Source organism: Saprolegnia diclina, assembly GCF_000281045.1.
Source record: "Saprolegnia diclina VS20 unplaced genomic scaffold supercont1.11, whole genome shotgun sequence".
Classification (NCBI taxonomy): domain Eukaryota; phylum Oomycota; class Saprolegniomycetes; order Saprolegniales; family Saprolegniaceae; genus Saprolegnia; species Saprolegnia diclina.
The window spans coordinates 883,919-900,225 of NW_008246078.1; the positions used below are offsets into that span (position 1 = coordinate 883,919).

At 57.2% G+C, this 16,307-nt stretch overlaps 8 protein-coding genes across 9 annotated transcripts; 7 read left to right on the forward strand and 1 right to left on the reverse strand.

The window, feature by feature from the left end:
• SDRG_04665 (hypothetical protein) lies at positions 1-759 on the forward strand. The gene has a single exon (XM_008610343.1). It carries the CDS (start codon positions 143-145, stop codon positions 680-682), a length of 540 nt encoding a protein of 179 aa, XP_008608565.1. The 5' UTR covers positions 1-142; the 3' UTR covers positions 683-759.
• Positions 760-2,760: 2,001 nt separating this feature from the next.
• Positions 2,761-3,903, forward strand: SDRG_04666 (hypothetical protein; the record flags this gene model as incomplete). The annotated part of the gene is made up of 4 exons (XM_008610344.1): positions 2,761-3,069; positions 3,119-3,633; positions 3,685-3,831; positions 3,882-3,903. The coding sequence occupies 4 exons, from the start codon at positions 2,761-2,763 to the stop codon at positions 3,901-3,903; spliced, it is 993 nt and encodes a 330-aa protein (XP_008608566.1).
• A 1,095-nt stretch (positions 3,904-4,998) lies between these two features.
• On the forward strand, positions 4,999-6,332 carry SDRG_04667 (hypothetical protein). The gene is made up of 3 exons (XM_008610345.1): positions 4,999-5,371; positions 5,423-5,943; positions 5,987-6,332. The coding sequence occupies exons 1-3, from the start codon at positions 5,018-5,020 to the stop codon at positions 6,264-6,266; spliced, it is 1,155 nt and encodes a 384-aa protein (XP_008608567.1). The 5' UTR covers positions 4,999-5,017; the 3' UTR covers positions 6,267-6,332.
• Positions 6,333-7,005: 673 nt separating this feature from the next.
• SDRG_04668 lies at positions 7,006-8,264 on the forward strand. Of its 2 annotated transcripts, none has more exons than XM_008610346.1 (3): positions 7,006-7,338; positions 7,386-7,897; positions 7,941-8,264. In XM_008610346.1, the coding sequence occupies exons 1-3, from the start codon at positions 7,018-7,020 to the stop codon at positions 8,203-8,205; spliced, it is 1,098 nt and encodes a 365-aa protein (XP_008608568.1). In that variant the 5' UTR covers positions 7,006-7,017; the 3' UTR covers positions 8,206-8,264. The 2 variants fall into 2 exon arrangements, with proteins under 2 accessions (XP_008608568.1, XP_008608569.1); XM_008610347.1 differs by having other exon boundaries at positions 7,392-7,897.
• Positions 8,265-9,079: 815 nt separating this feature from the next.
• Positions 9,080-10,622, forward strand: SDRG_04669 (hypothetical protein). Its single transcript, XM_008610348.1, has 3 exons — positions 9,080-9,597; positions 9,650-10,167; positions 10,220-10,622. The coding sequence occupies exons 1-3, from the start codon at positions 9,139-9,141 to the stop codon at positions 10,488-10,490; spliced, it is 1,248 nt and encodes a 415-aa protein (XP_008608570.1). The 5' UTR covers positions 9,080-9,138; the 3' UTR covers positions 10,491-10,622.
• A 1,356-nt stretch (positions 10,623-11,978) lies between these two features.
• Positions 11,979-13,444, forward strand: SDRG_04670 (hypothetical protein). Its single transcript, XM_008610349.1, has 3 exons — positions 11,979-12,465; positions 12,513-13,030; positions 13,082-13,444. Exons 1-3 carry the CDS (start codon positions 12,052-12,054, stop codon positions 13,377-13,379), a joined length of 1,230 nt encoding a protein of 409 aa, XP_008608571.1. The 5' UTR covers positions 11,979-12,051; the 3' UTR covers positions 13,380-13,444.
• A 544-nt stretch (positions 13,445-13,988) lies between these two features.
• Positions 13,989-14,513, forward strand: SDRG_04671 (peptide-methionine (S)-S-oxide reductase; the record flags this gene model as incomplete). The annotated part of the gene is made up of 1 exon (XM_008610350.1): positions 13,989-14,513. The coding sequence occupies one exon, from the start codon at positions 13,989-13,991 to the stop codon at positions 14,511-14,513; it is 525 nt and encodes a 174-aa protein (XP_008608572.1).
• A 20-nt stretch (positions 14,514-14,533) lies between these two features.
• Positions 14,534-15,813, reverse strand: SDRG_04672 (hypothetical protein). Its single transcript, XM_008610351.1, has 3 exons — positions 15,482-15,813; positions 14,925-15,436; positions 14,534-14,871 (listed from the first exon to the last, which is right to left on the reverse strand). The coding sequence occupies exons 1-3, from the start codon at positions 15,737-15,739 to the stop codon at positions 14,598-14,600; spliced, it is 1,044 nt and encodes a 347-aa protein (XP_008608573.1). The 5' UTR covers positions 15,740-15,813; the 3' UTR covers positions 14,534-14,597.
• Between the last annotated feature and the right edge of the window lie 494 nt (positions 15,814-16,307).

Genomic DNA, 16,307 nt, shown 5'->3' on the forward strand with positions numbered 1-16,307 from the left:
TGTCCTCAGTAGCATCGTCGACGTGATCGAGGTGCTCACGCTTACCACGCCTCGCGAGGCGCTGCCGTTTGTGACTTCTTGGCGGGCAGCACTGCCAGCGACATTGGACGCGACCCGCTCGTGCCTCTACCCCGTCATCGAGATGCTCTACCGCCGGTTTCAAAGCAAGGACCTCGACCTTGTCGTGCACCTGGCGGGTCCGTGCTTGACAGCGTTGCTACAAGGCGGCGCGCTAACCCCGGTGCCCGTCTTGAACGATTTTGTCTTGACGGCCATTGACGTTGACGCGGACCACTGTGACGAGTGTGCCGCGTTTGATGATTTTCTGCTCGATGGACACTGCATTGAGTTTCGGTGCGCGAACGACGGCCCGTGCGAAGCACTCGACGATCTCGTGAAGGCCTACCCCCAAGAGCTCCTGCTGGACCAAGTGGACGGGAGCGACGACTCGGCGAGCGACGTTGAAGACGCTGAAGACGAGCGGCCGACCAACTCTTTTATTTGGAAGCGAGCGCAACCTGGTGGTGTGACCTATGACGATCTTATCGCGTATCTGAACCGCCGGGCACAACTGAAAGAAGATACTGAGCGCGTCGCAGTGCTCGACGAGGTCCTCGCCCTCCATGCGGCCGTCACGGACGACGACGAGCCTGCACCAAAGCGGCCACATCATGAAACGTAGTCGACGCCAATGCTATTTGTCTGCATGCATAAATGTAGTACGAAATTTCGTTTGATTGAATCGAGGGGTTTGCCAAATCTTACTGAGCTCCAAACGAGTGCAACTACGTACTGAGCTATGTGCCGAACTTTGTACCGAGCTGGTGGATTTGTCCGGAATTGACGCGGCGCAAACGAAAGCACTTGCGGCTCGCACGCACCACGTGAGACGCCCCTTCAATGCTGCTCAATGGCGCTGTAGTGGGTGTTTGGCGCGCGTACGAAGGTGAAACGACCTTTTCACGAAGGGCGTATCTTGCGAGCAGTGGTCGAGCTAGCATTCTAGATCTCGACTCCTACCAAGCAACCCACCTCACCTCACCCGAGGTCCTGGCAGGAATCAAGGCATAGCGCTAATACCCCTGAGCAAGCTCGCCATTGTGAAATATGTAGTTGTTGAATCTTCACGTCCCCGCCTCCCAATGCAGGTAGTACTTGTACCATCGAACGACCGGATCGCGATGAGAACCGTATGGGTTAGACAAGTCAACGGGCGCACCACGTGGCACAGGGCGAGGAAGGTATCGTATCTAAAACGGCGCACACGAGCTGCAACATAGTGCTTATTGGCACTTTGCAATTGTACCTATATGCAAATACGACTAGTCGGTGCGACGGAATCTCTACTCGCGTATTGGACGCTCAGCTCGTTATGTTGCGTGCGGAAGCGTACCACCACAAGCCCATGCTGTCACCGATCCAGTCAACACTGTCACCGATCTGAAAAATACTAGTACCAAATGCCAACTGTGGCGTCGCTCGGTGCAGTTGTGCGACCCGAGGTGTCTCTTTCGGTTTCGAGTACATGCATCAAGAACATTTGTCATCGTCCCACCATCTCGAAGGGCTATAAAACGATCGCGGATTGTGAATATATCGTGGCTTTGTTCTACTGTTCTGAGTTTCTGATCTATCATCTCGGTGCTTGAACGTCGTGCGGCATGGATCTAGAATAGCTGTCGGTGTTTTGTTTACATATCGGAGGCTATTTTCACCTCACTGATTTGTCCGTCCGCCATCTCTGCATACTCCCAGAAAGGACCGACCTCGCCGAACGCTCGCGACGCCTTGCAACCCACAGCGTCCTGCGAGGGGGATGGGGCCCTCTCTGGGGCCCTCTTAAAGTGCCACGAAATCTGGTTCGATTGGAATCTAGTGTCTTGTAACTGGCATTATAACCGTAACTGCCTGAGGTCGCCAGAGTCGTTACTCGTGCATCTCGCGCACGCTCAGCCAACTTCAAAAGGCGCACGTGACAAGTGATAGCGACCCTTGCGATAGCGTGCCGATGGTTCACCTCGATATTTTGACTACGGATTGCCCAATACTACTAGCACCGGTACTAAATGCCGACCGAACACAGGGGTAGCCATCTGGCAACGGAACGTCATTTGGTGGTACGCTCTGTCCATGATCTGCTTGACTAAGCGGCCATGTGCTCTGTCCAGCACCGATGGCCACATCTGCTCGCGATAACTCGCTTGAGAAACTCATCCAAGCGCTCGTATCTTGGAACTACGCGCTGGGTTTGGAGTCATCACACACCATATTGGACAAGGGTGTGGCCTAGGAGCAATCGGTGGCGACGGAGTAAACAAAGAGCAATGTATGGGAGGTTGAGACTCTCCGCGGGGTTACCACACGTCACTGGGTAGGTATTTCGATCCGATTCACATCCTCGCTGCCTTCTCGCCTCGCACCTAGGGCACGTCAAATTGCCGACCAACGTTCAAACGGCCTGTGGCTCACGAGGACGCGGGCCAGAGGTACTTACTAGTATTAGTTATTCATTTCTGACTCGGGTAGTGCTCTAAATCGTTAGGAGAAGTCTCGTTCGACACACAACACACTATTCGACTCTGATTAGTATCGTCTCTCTGTAACTTGCTTGTGAAAAAGCACGTCAAGGCGGTGATGGACACCCTGTCAAGCTCGTGGGACATACGCGCATATGACGACCGTGCATGATGCGTTCATACCAGCAGTATTACTCAAGGCGTATCAACCACCGCCGTCACGTCACTCATTTTGCAACCCGCCATGGCGACCACAAGCACCGCACCGCCGCTCTACACGGACCTCGAGGCCATCTTGAGCCGCTTCCGCCGCAAGCGCAGCAAACAAATCGCGTTCTTGCGACGGTACATCGACGTCCTCCAGAAGCGTGTCGGCCACCTCCAGTGGAGTCACTCGACACTTCTGGGCTGGGAGGACGTCTCGAAAGCGCTCGCAGAAGACACGCTGGACAGAGTCCGGGAAAATCGATCCCTGAAGCGCGAGGTTGCAGCTTCTCAGGGCCTTCGCACCCTCCTCGCGGCGTGGGTAAGTGCCCACGCATCCTCACCGCACGTACATACACTTTCTTTGCCTTGCATGCATCTCAAGGCAACGGTTGTAGACACGGACACCCGGGCACGATCCGTGGACAACCGCACGGCTCTTCAACGGTGCACCGGACGCGCGCAAGGTCGGGCTCGAGTGGATCTTGCAGCAGTGCTACCACAACACGTCGAGCGCGCTGGCCCACGTGTCGGCAGCGCTTCACAACGACGATGACGCGGTCCGCGTCGCCATGACGTTTGACGGCACTGCAATGAGTCTCACAGTCACATCCCAGTGGATCGAGCCGTACCCGATGCCGCATGTCGCCGACGCCACGTGGAGTGCGAGCCGGTCGTTCTTAGCAACGTGCTGCTCCAAGCAGACGAACTGCTCGACGCTGCGCACCGCCGTAAGCAGCTACGTCGAATACTTTCACGAAGACGTTGGCCCCCCGTGCCAGAAAATCATTGCCAATGCGCTCTACGGTCGATACGACACGCCCGACCGCACCGTGCTCATCAGTCGCTCAGTTCTCTCGGATGAGGCCCACCCTGTGCCGCAGGATACGTGGTGCACCGACTCACGTCAATGGTTTGAACTTTTGTTTTTCGATATTGGGTTTTACATGACGCTATTGGTTAGGATCGTTCTAGACCGCATGCATGCAAATGCGACGCGGGTACGGGTCTACGACTACAGCGGACACCCGATTTATCCCAGCGGCCAACTCGTGCCATTGACGGTTCTCGCCAAACTCAAGAGGTTTGAGACCACGTCGGACGACGCGGCGTACGCCTATTTGGCCGACCACTTTGATCGGCACCAACGCAAGGAGCAAGCAAGTTTCCGCCGCCACCTTGAAACGTGTTTGCAGCACTGTGGACACACTCTGGTGGCCACGCGTGCATTCAAACCCACCGTCAAGATCGAAGCGAATGCACAGACGCCAACCCATTGTACCTCTTGAAATGCATTGTGCCGTATGAAATCCGAGAGTTTTGCACAACATTGTCTATGATCCAGGTTGGTAAAGCCATTACGTTTATGCAGTCGGCAAACAGCCGTCGTGGCTTGACAGAGACAAATGCGGACACGAGGCCGGATACGAGGCCGACCGCAGTCCTGGTCGTGCAATTGTAGTAAAGCTTACCTCGATGCGACAAGGGCACTCTCTCGACCTTACCTAGCGAGAAGCAGGGACACCATGCGTGCGATTGCGCAATGGTGTACGAAACGAGCACAATGCAACGGTTTGCATAACGAGAAGGAGTAGCTTGCACCCAGCGACCCCTTCTTTCGCAAGCGGGGGGCGCAAGCGAGCTCATGCTTCCTTGGCTAGAGTTGCATTCGAGTAGCTATATGCGACTTCTTGGAGTAAACACTGGTCCAACGGCGTCATAAAGCGCATACTACCTCATCATCAAGAAAAATTTGCTTTGCGTTGCAAAGCCCAGCTGCCAAAGTGCACATGACCAAAGTGGACCAGGGCTCACGCATGTGCATGGCCCGCGCAAAACGATTCTTCACAAGCATACAGCCCACGATTATGCACCCAGCGCGACTGATAAGGAGGGCGCTTGGCACAAGGCTTGCCCCCCACGTCCCCCCCAAGTGCCTGGCACAAGACATCCGGGAGCGACGCATGTACTGAATGCAAGCCTGAGTCTCCACGCCTGGGATATTAGGCAGCATAGGGCAGTGCAGCGACGTGGACTTCTTCTGGACTGTCGCCTGCACCACAACTGCGGGCAAAGTCGGCTGGCACTGCGCTACATGTACTCGTACATTGCATGAAAGGCGCTGCCCACGACCACCTCCCACGGTGGACCACATGTCCCGAACGTCAACCTACAGACACTGTTGGACGATGATTCTTACTCACGAGGTAGAATCAGATGAGGCGCGCTTAGTAGCAACCAACGCACTAGCATGGGCGAGGTGTTAGTCCTCATCTTCTCTCTCGCAACGACAAACCATGCAGCTCGCATCCTCGCCACGGAAGCGCAAGGCGGCGACAATGCCCTTTGACACGACGTCGCTCAAGTGCAACGACAACTTTGTGCAGTGGAGCAGTCTCCAGACCATCAAGTCCAAGCGCGTGAAGGAGCTCGCGTACCTCAAGAAGCGAATTTACGAGCTCGAGCAGGACCTCGTGCGCGCCCAGCGCTGCCACTCGACCGTGCTGCCATGGGAAGAAGTCGCCAAGGCGCTCGCCGACGACACCCTCGACAAAGTCCGTGAGAACCGGACGCTCAAGTCGACCGTCGAGTACAACCGTCACAAATACGCCTTCTTGCGCGAGTGGGTCCACGGCATGACGCCGCCCAAGGTACATTCGTGCAGCATGGCATTGCCTTTTAACAATACAGCGCTCTCGTAGCGCCACGTCATTTCGACGTTTCAAGATTCGTGGCGGCACTCGCATATCTTTGACGGCGACGCGTCGATGCGGCAAGCGGGCTATGAGTGGCTTACGACACACGTCTACCACAACACGAGCCGGGAGATGGCGCGCGCGGCACCTTTTCCCGAGGCGGACGTTGACTTCGTGCACGCGGATATCACGTGCAACGACAACGTCATGCACGTCGCCGTCACGTCGCAGCTCCTGGTGCCGTACCCGCTTGAGGCAGCGGTGCAAGCGCTTTGGGTCGCGGACCGCACACTGCTCGGGTTTGTGTCAGAGGGCACTATTGAAGAGCGTGCCCCGATTGCAGATCATATTATCTACCATCGCGAAGAGATGGGCCCGGCGTCCGGTCACATTCGCGTTGCGGGCAACATGCTCTACGGCAAGTTCATTGCGTCACCCGACCGCGTCGTCCTCGTCAAGCGCTCGGTTCTAAAAGACGACGCGCATCCGCTCGACTCGGACGTCTGGACGTGCGACGTCAAGCAATGGTCGCCAATGGTTATCCAACTCGATAGACTGATACTTTGATAGGATCGTGGCCGACCGCGTGGACGCCAATGTGACGCGGTGTCGCATGTACGACGCCACGGGCCATCCATGCACGGAGCGGGGCTACGTGCCGATCCGCGAGCTCGCCAAGTGTTTTCGGCTGCAGGCGCGGGACGACGCCGAGGCCGCGGCACTTCTCCGGCTCCGCACGATCGACAGCCAGCAGCGCGAGCGTGTCCGGTTCGCCGAGCTCGTGCACCTGCTTCTCGAGCAACAGACGCTCACGGACGCCATGGCGGCGCTCGACGACTCAGCTTTCTAGTGCGTCTGGGTGGCTTTGTAATCGTTGTTACTATCGTGTACACATTCCGAAGCCAGCCATCGCGCGGGGCCGGTCGTGGTCGTACGTACGGCCGCCACGTTCGCAGTCACCACATGGCTGGCCAACTCATATTTCGGCGGTCACGGCACCGCACGACTTGGGTGGTGCGGTGCCAAACCTCGCACTGCCATCGATTTGTACAGGGATGCAATAGACACACACCATTACAGAGTCCACGCAACCCAAGTAGTAATCGCACGTGTGTATCCTGTGGCTGAATGGCAGTATGAATACTGTATAATGTGCTGGTGCGGTGCCAAGGAGCTAAGGCGGTGGCGGTTCCGACCCTTCTCGACAGAAGACTGTGGGTGGTTGCTGCGGGCGCACCAAGGGTTCTCGCATCGCGCCTTTCTGGCTACTCGTGGCCGCAACGCGCTCGCGAGTCCGTGAGCAAAGCCATCGAACGCGAACACATATCGCATTGTGCAGTGACTCACATATCCACGGTACCTGTTCCATGCTCACAGCCATGACGTAGTGCACAGTGTATTCTCATAGCGTGTCGTACGCGGTAGGTATACGTAGTACGTCCCATGCTGCGGTCCATCCACTGTCGGTGGCGGAGTGATCCGTGGGCTTCACCCTGCCATCTGGGTCCAGTGACACCTGCTTCGAAGCTCGAAGCGAAGTTGCGCTATACCGAACCCAAGCGGCAATTGGCCGCTCAGTTTTCAAAAGCGCCAAGTGCAACATGGTCATGATGCGGACCGACGACAATGGGCTCGTGGCCAAGCCCGACGCTGCTGCTGCGCTCGTCGTACACCAGTTCAAGTCCAAGCGGCTGCGCGAGATCGAGTACCTCAAGAAGCACATCTACGACCTCCAGGCGCGCGTGCGCAAGACCAAGCGCGTCCGCGTCACGCTCTTGCCATGGGAAGAAGTCGCAAAGGCCCTCGCCGACGACACGCTCGACAAGGTGCGCGAGAACCGGTCGCTCAAGCGCGAGCTGACGCATAACAAGCGGCTCGCGCGGCTGCTGCAGGACTGGATCCTCTCGCAGTCGCCGCAAACGGTACGCCATCGTCTCCTTTCTTCAAGCTATTTTCTCATGGGCATTAGCGGCAGCCCAACATCCACCTCGAGTCATGGCGCCACTCGCACATTTTCCAGGGCGACGAGGCAACGCGCAAGGTCGGGTACGAGTGGCTCGTCGCGCAGCTCTACCACAACACGGAGCGTGCGCTCATGCCACTCGCATTCCCGCATGGAAATGAATACTACCTCGAGACCGACATTGCCTTTGACGGACCGATCATTAGCCTCACGCAGCAGATGCAAGTGGTCTTGCCCTACTCGCTCGACGACGTGTCCCGCGCCGTTTGGATCGCGGCGCAGACGTTTATCCACTACATTCAGCGCAAGCCCGACCCGCTCGCCAAGCTGCTGCAAGTGAACCGCGACGTCGAGTACGTCCAGGAAGACATGGGCCCGAGTGCCAAGCGTATCGACAGCAAGCTCCTCTACGGCCGGTTCCACGAACCGAACCGCACGGCCATTGTGACGCGAGCTGTGCGCACCGACGACGCGTACCCGATCGACCCGTCGACGTGGACCACCGACATGAAGCAATGGTACGTTTTGCTACATGCGACATGTGTTTAGCGTTGGGACTAGGTTTGTGCTCGACAAGATTGACGACCAGTCGACGCGGTGCCGGTTCTACGACTACCTCGGGCACCCGTCGACGGCGTCGGGGTATGTGCCCATCCAAGACGTGGTTCGCATGTACCGGTACGAGCCGGTGAGCGACGCCGACGCGATAGCCTACTGCCGCAACCGCTTTCCGCACCACCAGCGCCGCGAACGCGCCATGTTTGCGATCCACCTCCAACGCGTGCTCGACAAAATCACGTCGTCGACGCCGAGTGCGTCACCGTGAGGCGTTTCACTCATAACTAATTTAAACAAACCTCGTGGACATTATTGTTGCGCTGCTTGGACTCGATTGCGCGTTGGTAGTACCGAAAACTACTCACCGCACCATTAAACCATGGTTTTGTTAGTAGGTGCAAGGGGATACCTCGGTAGGTGCTGGTGAACATGGATACTCGTCCTGCGACTGGTCGCGTTGAACTTGTCGGTGCGCCTCGGTGGACGCGGCTACTTGGTGTGCGGCTGCGAATGCGGGAATGCGTGCGAGATTCGAGGCTGTCTGTAGACAGTGTCCAACGAGAATAAAGCTGATCGGGGCTAGCTCGCTACCCACGAGTAGCCAAGGCGGTGAGCGACAAAAATCGAACCGCGGGCGCTTCTTCGTGCTCGTTCCATATTTGCCCGCAAGCGTGGCTTCAAGTCCCAGGTGGCATTTCTCTACATGTATTTCGCACCTCCTATGCTTATATAAAAAGGTAGCGTCCGTCTGCTAGCACTAGCGAAGGCTATGCGATGCAGCACCTTTGGCACTGAGGGTGTACTAGAATTCTAGTACTTTGCTGTTTCGGATGTGTCGGACTTGCTATTTTTGCGCCTTTCGGAAATTGCCGTTTGCGATCAAAACCGACCTACACGTCCACCAGTATACCATACAAAACGCTCCATGTACGGTAGCATACAGTCGACAAGTATGTATTTGGCGCGGCCTTCCCGCCACCTGGTTCATCTGGGTACCAACAGCCTCGGATGATTTGTGGCACTGGCTTGCCGCGTCTGGCTGCAATTGGCTTAATCAGTACCCTCCGACCCACGCCTTCGTGCCACGCAACCTGGTCGATCGATCTGAGAACAGCGCGATTGCCTTTGAAGCAAAAGTGACTGCGATCGTCGCTGTGTGCACGTGCTGTGCACGGCGCGCGCGCCCTCGTTATCGCTATACATGGGCCACGGTTTTGCTTGTTTGGCGCGATGGTACTATCTAAGCGAATTCCCGCAGCTGGCCGACCCGCACAGAAAGCAGTGTGTTCGACGGGCGTCGCCTATCTCGATTTCGCCGGGACGACCCATCATGGTGTCGGAGATCCGCAAGATCCGCAACATCAAGCGCGACGCGCTCAAGCCGTGCTTTGAGAACCCGCCGCCAATGCCCCACGTCAAGTGCAAGCGGCTGCGCGAGCTCCACTTGCTATCGCGCCATATCTACGAGCTCGAGATCAAGCTGCGGCGACTCCAAGGCCGGCGCTCGACCATGCTGCCGTGGAAAGAAGTGAGCTCGGCGCTCGCCGAAGACACACTCCGCAACGTGCGCGACAACCGCAGTCTCAAGGTCGAACTCGAGCACCACCGACGACTCGGCACGTATCTTCGCACATGGATCGACGGGCTCACGCCAATTCCGGTACAACGATCGCGCTGCATTCACTGACATCATGCACATGCTGCCAATGTAGCGGTCGCCACGGTCGTCCACCGACAGCTGGCAGCATTCGCAGCTCATCGCAGGCGACGCGACCGCGCGGCGCACCGCGTACGAGTGGATCGTCCGGCAAGCGTACTGCAGCACCGAAGCCGCTTTGGCCCACGTGTCCTTCCCGAGCCACGATTCCGATGGCATTGCTGTCGACGTCGAGTGGGTCGACGGTCTCTTGCACGTCAATGTCATGACGCAGCGCATTTTGCCGTACAGCCTCGAATTGGTTTCCCAGAGTCTCTGGGTCGCCGACAAGACGTTCGTGCAGTTTGCGCAGGGCCGGCCATTAAGTGTGTACCGGCACGAGCTCCACGTCGTGAGCGACGCACTCGAGTACGTCCAGGAAGAGATGGGGCCCGGGACCCGGCCAATATTCGACAATGTGCTCTACGGGCGGTTCAATGAGCCGACGCGGACAGTACTTGTCATGCGGTCGATTCTCAAGGACGAGCTTTTCCCTATTGACGCGACAACGTGGACCGTCGACACGAAACAATGGTCGTATCGTTCTGCAGGACAATAGTGATGCTGACAATGACAACTTGTGTAGGATGGTGGCCGACAAGCTCGACGAGTACCACACATTGTGCCGCACGTACTACTCGATCAAGCACCCGAGCACCGAGGCCGGCCACGTCCCGTTGTTGGACCTCGCGACGTGCTTTTGCCACGCGCCAACAAACGACGCGGAAGCCGAAAAGATGCTGCGCGACCGCTTCCTCCTCGTCCAGCGTGTCGAGCGCGAGAAGTTTGCCACACATTTGGACGCTGTGCTGCTCGATCAGCAGTCGACCAGACAGGCCTCCGACGTGGTGGCCTGATAATTAGTTGCAAGTTGATCGTCTCTCGTCGTTGGCAGTTGGAGGCATGTGTATGTAGTATTATAGAAAGAGTACTAGCAAGAAGCTTCGGAAAAATAATCTTTTTTTAAGAATCCCGTCAATCCACCCCAACCAATCCCACTAGTACATGTATGTTGAAGTGGGTACACTACATCGCAACCGCTATCGGATATTTTGCGAACCGTGTGTGAGAGCCAGCGCGGACCATGGATCTGAATATGCAAAAGCAGTTGAAGACGACGGGCCGTTTTTGGTTTTGACGAGTATCTTTTCCCTTCGAAATCGTGCGACGCACACCAGCGCGCGGTGTCGAGTGGGAAGAGAGATGACCTCTCGCCATCGCTGCTGTTGTTGCCGCAAGTGCTCTCGGGTGGGATGATCGACAAAAGTTCCAAAGCTGTCGTAGCATTTGGTAAAGGTGCCATGGGACTCAAAACGATATCTTATGTGCCAAGCATTGCACGGGATCAGGTGGACTGGTCCAGCACGAAGGGCTTGTCCTTGACGCGGCACGGGTATGTTCGTCATCTATGTACGAGATTGATTCCTCTTGGTGGCACGGTAAGCAGGCGTAGTATGTGTTGCATCAACGTAGAGTATGCTTGGGTTGGTGTGCGGTCGACGGCGCGCATCGAGCAGATGGCAGCCCTACGAAATCGACTCAACGGACCAAAGAAGGTGATGGCGGTACGGCGCACCGCGTGTCCCAGCGCTCGAAGTCTCGGAGCGCACTCGCTGTTCCTGTGGCGTCCATTGTGTTCCAAGACATCGGTAATACCCAAGCACTCCCGAGAGCTTTAACCTCGTCGTCTTGCGGCGCTGGGTTCAGCACGCAGCGACGCGGGCTCGCGACAGCCCCTCGTGGCAATATTCAGCGGTCCGACAGGCGCACCGAGTGCGTCTTTGTTTCAATCCTCCCAGTCTTTACTTGAAAAATGTATTGGAATTATACTGCTTTGTATTTAATTGGAGCAAAGTTACATGGGAATGAGTCGACGACTAGTAGATGGCGACGAGATGATTTATTGCTAGTAGCTCCTGCCGTGCGTAGCAATAGATGGATCCATGGAAGCTCGATCCACCACAAAAGTGCAATCTCAGAAAGGCCAGTTTTGGTCGCTGGTCAACGCGATCGCCGTTGGGATCAGCCATGAGATAATCTTATTGCTATCTTATTTCGCTCGCTATGCCCGCGGTCGAAGGTGCCGACTTCTTCTGCGCCTCATTCAGGTAGAGTAGCAGGATGCACACCTGTTGTGCTTCGTTCAGCGCTACGCTGCGCGAGTCCATTGCCGAGGAAGCCGCTGCACCCACTTGGTCGCGGAGATTATAACAAAGCTACTTGCGTATCTAACTGTGCCGTACCCAGTTATACCGACGTTTGACGTCGGGATTTGCAGGTTATAACGCCATGGCCACCACGTGGCCCCCGGCGTAACCCACTTTGGCATGTGTCATCAATAAAACCCACGAAACCAGGTGGTGCAATTCTGATGCCGAGAACGGCAGATGCCATTTGTCGGCAGAACCCAACTTGATCATGGTCGCCGAGGTCCCGCTCACTCCGCCGACGCTCCTCCTCTCGACAACGACCCACAAGGGCCACTGTGACGGCGTCGAGTCCAGCAACGCATCCGTTCGGGCTGCGTCGCCGCTCAAGCCGCGCCGCCCGGACCGGCCCCTCAAGGTCTCGACGTCCACGACCGTCAAATGCAAACGCGTGCAGGAGCTGCAGTACCTCCATCGGCACATTGAGGAGCTCGAAGAGACGCTTCGCCGGTGCCAGCGCCCGTATACGCCCATGATGCTGCCATGGAAGGAGGTGAGCGCCGGTCTTGCCCACGATACGCTCGTGCACATTCGTGAGAACCGGTGCCTCAAGAAGGAGGTCGAGAGCAAGAAAAAGATGATCGCGTACCTTAAGGCCTGGATGCAAAGCGTCAACGTCGCCACGGTAGGCCATCTATTCGCTTCTGCATCATAAGCTCATGACGCAAGCAGCACTCGCCGAGCCCGTTTGTCGAGACGTGGCGCCACTCGGAGCTCCTCGCCGGCGACGAAGCCTTCCGCAAGCAAGCGTACTCGTGGATCATGCAGCAGGTGTACCACAACACGGACCGCGCGCTCTCAACATTGCATTTTCCGGACGCGGAGGCCGGCGACTTTATCGACGTCCATGTCGTGCCGGACGAGAACAACCGGCTTGAGATCCACGTCATGAGCCAGCGCCTCTTGCCGTATGCCCTGCCAATGGCCTCGGAAGGCGCGTGGATCGCCGACAAGACGTTTTATGAGTTTAACCGCGACGGCGACACGTTCCGTGAAGAGCTCGATCTGGTCAACCGCGATCTCGAGTACGTCAAGGAAGACATTGGGCCGATTCAAAAAATGATCGTCGACAATGCGCTCTACAGCCGGTTTGAAGAAGAAAACCGAACGGTTATGGTGCTGCGCTCGATCCTCAACGACGAAGCGTACCCGCTCGATGCGACGACGTGGACGGTCGACGTCAAGCAATGGTACGTCCTTATTTGCCGTCTGAAGGTGCAACGTCTGATTGTGCGCTTTAGGATGGTGCTGGACGCGATGGACGGCGAGACGACGCGGTGTCGAACGTACTACATCATGAAGCACCCGACCACGACGGGCGGCGGCTACGTCTCGATCGAAGAGTTTGCCGCGTGCTTTGATCTGTACACACCGGGCGACGACGAGGTCGCGCTCATGCGCAAGCTCGGCGCGCGCTTTGAAGAGAAGCAGCGCATTGAGCGCCAGAAGTTTGCCACTCACATGGACGCCGTGCTCCAGCGACTCGAGACGCTCGAGATGCTCGACGCACTCCAAGGCGAGGACGAAAGGACCCTCTAAGAGCTTATGTAGTAGTCGACTATTCTATTGTATCATAAATAATGTCACGACGCATGAAGTAGTGATTGCTTGCGACGGCGTGGACGCAAATCAACGATTGCTTGCTCGAGATCCGTAAGCACGGTGGAAAATGAAGGGTTGTGGTGCGCAACGCAGTGGGATCCGGCGCGGGCAGCTGGACAGACCATGTTCGATGGCTCGTCGCCCAGAGACATGGGGCTGGTCGCTGCAGTGTAGTACACATAGCCTTTGTCGAGGCTTTGTCCCAGGCGTCCCTTGGTACGACGCTGACGCGACAACTGCATTCAGCATCGCCGTCACGGTGCCACGGCCTTCGATGAATTTGGCGCAGCATGATTGGCCGACGCGTACTTCAAGTGACGTTTTATTGGCTACAATTGATGGCGTGGACCAATGCGAATGCGCAGAGGCAGCGATTTTTCTCGGCAAGATTTGACCCAGCGCCGAGTGGGGCATTGTAGCCAATGAACTATCGAGATCACGAGTTTATATCATGTGATTGGCGCAAATGAGATATCCCGGTGGAATATTCACGCGAAGCACAACGAAGGTCCGCTGCACAACGACGGTCGACGGCTCATCCTGCAAATGGCCGCCAAGACAGCCGTCGCTACGTTCGCCGCTGGCTGCTTCTGGGGCGTCCAGCTCCACTTTCAACGCATGCAAGGCGTCGTGGGCACAAGCGTCGGCTACACCAACGGACACGTGTCCAACCCAACGTACGAGCAGGTGTGCGCGGGCACGACGGGCCACGCCGAGGCCATTCGCATCCAGTTTGACCCGAGCGTCGTGTCGTACGACGAGCTCCTCAACAAGTTTTGGTCAATCCACGACCCAACGACGCGCAACCGACAAAAGCTCGACTTTGGCACGCAGTACCGGTCCGGGATTTACTACCACTCGGACGCCCAGCGCGCGGCCGCCGAGGCCTCCAAAGCTGCTCATGTCGTTCCGTGGAGCCTTCTCGGGGTCTTTTTTGGCAACAAGATCGTCACCGAGATCGAGCCCGCGGGCACGTTCTACCCTGCCGAAGAGTACCACCAGCGATACCTTGAAAAAGGCGGGCAGTGCGCACGTGTCGGTGCGACCGACGACGTCCGATGCTATGGCTAAAATACGATTGCACCTCACTACACTCGTATATCACAATCGCTGTTGATCAAAGCACACATGCACATGTCAACACGGACACGTACACTACTCAATCGATGGTACGACGGACGGCGGCGGCAGACTGTGTAGAACGTGGTCGAGGTAGGCTGCAAACTGCAGTCGCTGGTCGAAATGCCGACGGCGAAAGCACTCGCGTAGCTTGTGCCGGAACCGAGCGTCGTCTTCGTTGCCGTCGCAGCCAAAGAGACGCCCGACGTCGGACAGCGGTACTTGGTCGCCGGACGGTGTCCGCGGATGGCCCATTTGAAATGAGACGCGGCAGCGCGTCGTCGACGCGTCCACGGCCTCGGCCACCATCCTAGCACCAGAAGAATGAGCCGCTTGCAATACGAAAGCTTGATATGTGTGCACCATTGCTTGGTGTCGACGCTCCACACGTAGCCCTTGGTCGGGTACGCGGCGTCCGATATGATGGAGCGCATGACAATGACGGACCGACTCGGCTCGTCAAAGCGCCCGTACAGCATATTGTCGCCGATCGTGTCGTCTTCGGGGCCAATGCTGTCATGGAGGTAGACGATGCTGCGCGCGTGTGCTTCGTCCAGCTGCTTAAAGTCTCGCTGCAGCGCATGTGCCACAAACGTCAAGTCGGCGTGCCAGAACGCCAGTGTCGCCTGCGCCAACGAGCACGGCAAGAGGCTCTGCGTCACGACTTGGATACTCAGCGGCCCGTCGTCGAGGTTGACGTCAATCGCGACGTCAAACGCGCTGTCGACATTGGTCAAGCGCTCGCAGACGCGCGCCATGGCGCTGTCCGTGCTGCCATGAAGCTGCTGGAGGACCCATTCGTAGGCCACTTGGCGAGAGGACGCGTCGCCTTCAATGAGGCAGGCATCGCGCCACGAGCTTTGCGACGAGAGCGACTACATCGCGTGCTCATCGAGACAAGTCAAGTCGAGCGTTGCTACCTTTGGCGGGACCATCGTGAGCATCCACTCACGCAGAAAGCGAGCGAGGCGTGCATGGTACGCGCACTCTTTCTTGAGGCTGCGGTTCGTGCGCACCTGCGCGAGCGTGTCGTCCGCCATCGCGCCAGCCACGTCTTCCCACGAGAGGATCATGATGTGCGCGCGCTTGATGCGCCGGAGCTCGGCCTCGAGCGCATAGACCTGCTCGCGTAGCCGGTCGAGATGGAACTTGCGTCGCACCTTGGGCTTCCGCGCCATTACCCTTGCTGGAAACGCGATGCTTCGAAGTGCGATCGCGTGGCGAAGCGAGCGCCTTGCATCCCACTCGAAGCTGCCCGATCGAAGTTTGAGGTTGACCGTGTCTTTGAATCGCATGCATGACCAGAAAATGAGCTCGAGTTGGCGTGCGCGATGTACACCGTGTTGACTACGTCAACAAGCGCAGGCTGCCAGGTAATAGCTGCGGATTGTTCGCGCGTACTACGTAGCAGCCGCTCCGGTTTGCGCGCAACCGATCCCGGTTTGTGCAAGGTAACTACACGACCCGGCACCTGTTGTCGGCCCGTGACATCTGATTGCAGAATCAATGGTCGAGTTCGAGCCCACGAATTCTAGTAGTACTCTAGTCAGCGATGTGAGAAGGCACGGCCGGGTACTGGGTACTAGCATGGGGTACTAGTAGTCGTCGCCCATTTGACGCGACATAAGTCGCAACCGTCGAGTGGCCATGGACACGGGATTTCATATCATCCGACAAGCGTCAGCGCAAAGCGAGGGGCTGCAAAGCGAGGGGCTGCAAAGGGAGAGCAGCAGACGTAGTGTAGCA

Bases quoted from the DNA above. Each gene is read 5' to 3' on its own strand.
- SDRG_04665 (XM_008610343.1), top strand. From the start codon at position 143: ATGCTCTACCGCCGGTTTCAAAGCAAGGACCTCGACCTTGTCGTGCAC.
- SDRG_04667 (XM_008610345.1), top strand. From the start codon at position 5,018: ATGCAGCTCGCATCCTCGCCACGGAAGCGCAAGGCGGCGACAATGCCC. The intron at 5,372-5,422 runs GTACATTCGTGC...GCGCTCTCGTAG, and splicing joins ACGGCATGACGCCGCCCAAG to CGCCACGTCATTTCGACGTT. The intron at 5,944-5,986 runs GTCGCCAATGGT...ATACTTTGATAG, and splicing joins ACGTGCGACGTCAAGCAATG to GATCGTGGCCGACCGCGTGG.
- SDRG_04668 (XM_008610346.1), top strand. From the start codon at position 7,018: ATGGTCATGATGCGGACCGACGACAATGGGCTCGTGGCCAAGCCCGAC. The intron at 7,339-7,385 runs GTACGCCATCGT...CATGGGCATTAG, and splicing joins TCTCGCAGTCGCCGCAAACG to CGGCAGCCCAACATCCACCT. The intron at 7,898-7,940 runs GTACGTTTTGCT...CGTTGGGACTAG, and splicing joins ACCACCGACATGAAGCAATG to GTTTGTGCTCGACAAGATTG.
- SDRG_04669 (XM_008610348.1), top strand. From the start codon at position 9,139: ATGGGCCACGGTTTTGCTTGTTTGGCGCGATGGTACTATCTAAGCGAA. The intron at 9,598-9,649 runs GTACAACGATCG...CTGCCAATGTAG, and splicing joins ACGGGCTCACGCCAATTCCG to CGGTCGCCACGGTCGTCCAC. The intron at 10,168-10,219 runs GTCGTATCGTTC...CAACTTGTGTAG, and splicing joins ACCGTCGACACGAAACAATG to GATGGTGGCCGACAAGCTCG.
- SDRG_04670 (XM_008610349.1), top strand. From the start codon at position 12,052: ATGGTCGCCGAGGTCCCGCTCACTCCGCCGACGCTCCTCCTCTCGACA. The intron at 12,466-12,512 runs GTAGGCCATCTA...TGACGCAAGCAG, and splicing joins AAAGCGTCAACGTCGCCACG to CACTCGCCGAGCCCGTTTGT. The intron at 13,031-13,081 runs GTACGTCCTTAT...TGTGCGCTTTAG, and splicing joins ACGGTCGACGTCAAGCAATG to GATGGTGCTGGACGCGATGG.
- SDRG_04672 (XM_008610351.1), bottom strand. From the start codon at position 15,739: ATGGCGCGGAAGCCCAAGGTGCGACGCAAGTTCCATCTCGACCGGCTA. The intron at 15,437-15,481 runs GTAGCAACGCTC...CACGCGATGTAG, and splicing joins TCACGATGGTCCCGCCAAAG to TCGCTCTCGTCGCAAAGCTC. The intron at 14,872-14,924 runs GTGCACACATAT...TTCTGGTGCTAG, and splicing joins AGCGTCGACACCAAGCAATG to GATGGTGGCCGAGGCCGTGG.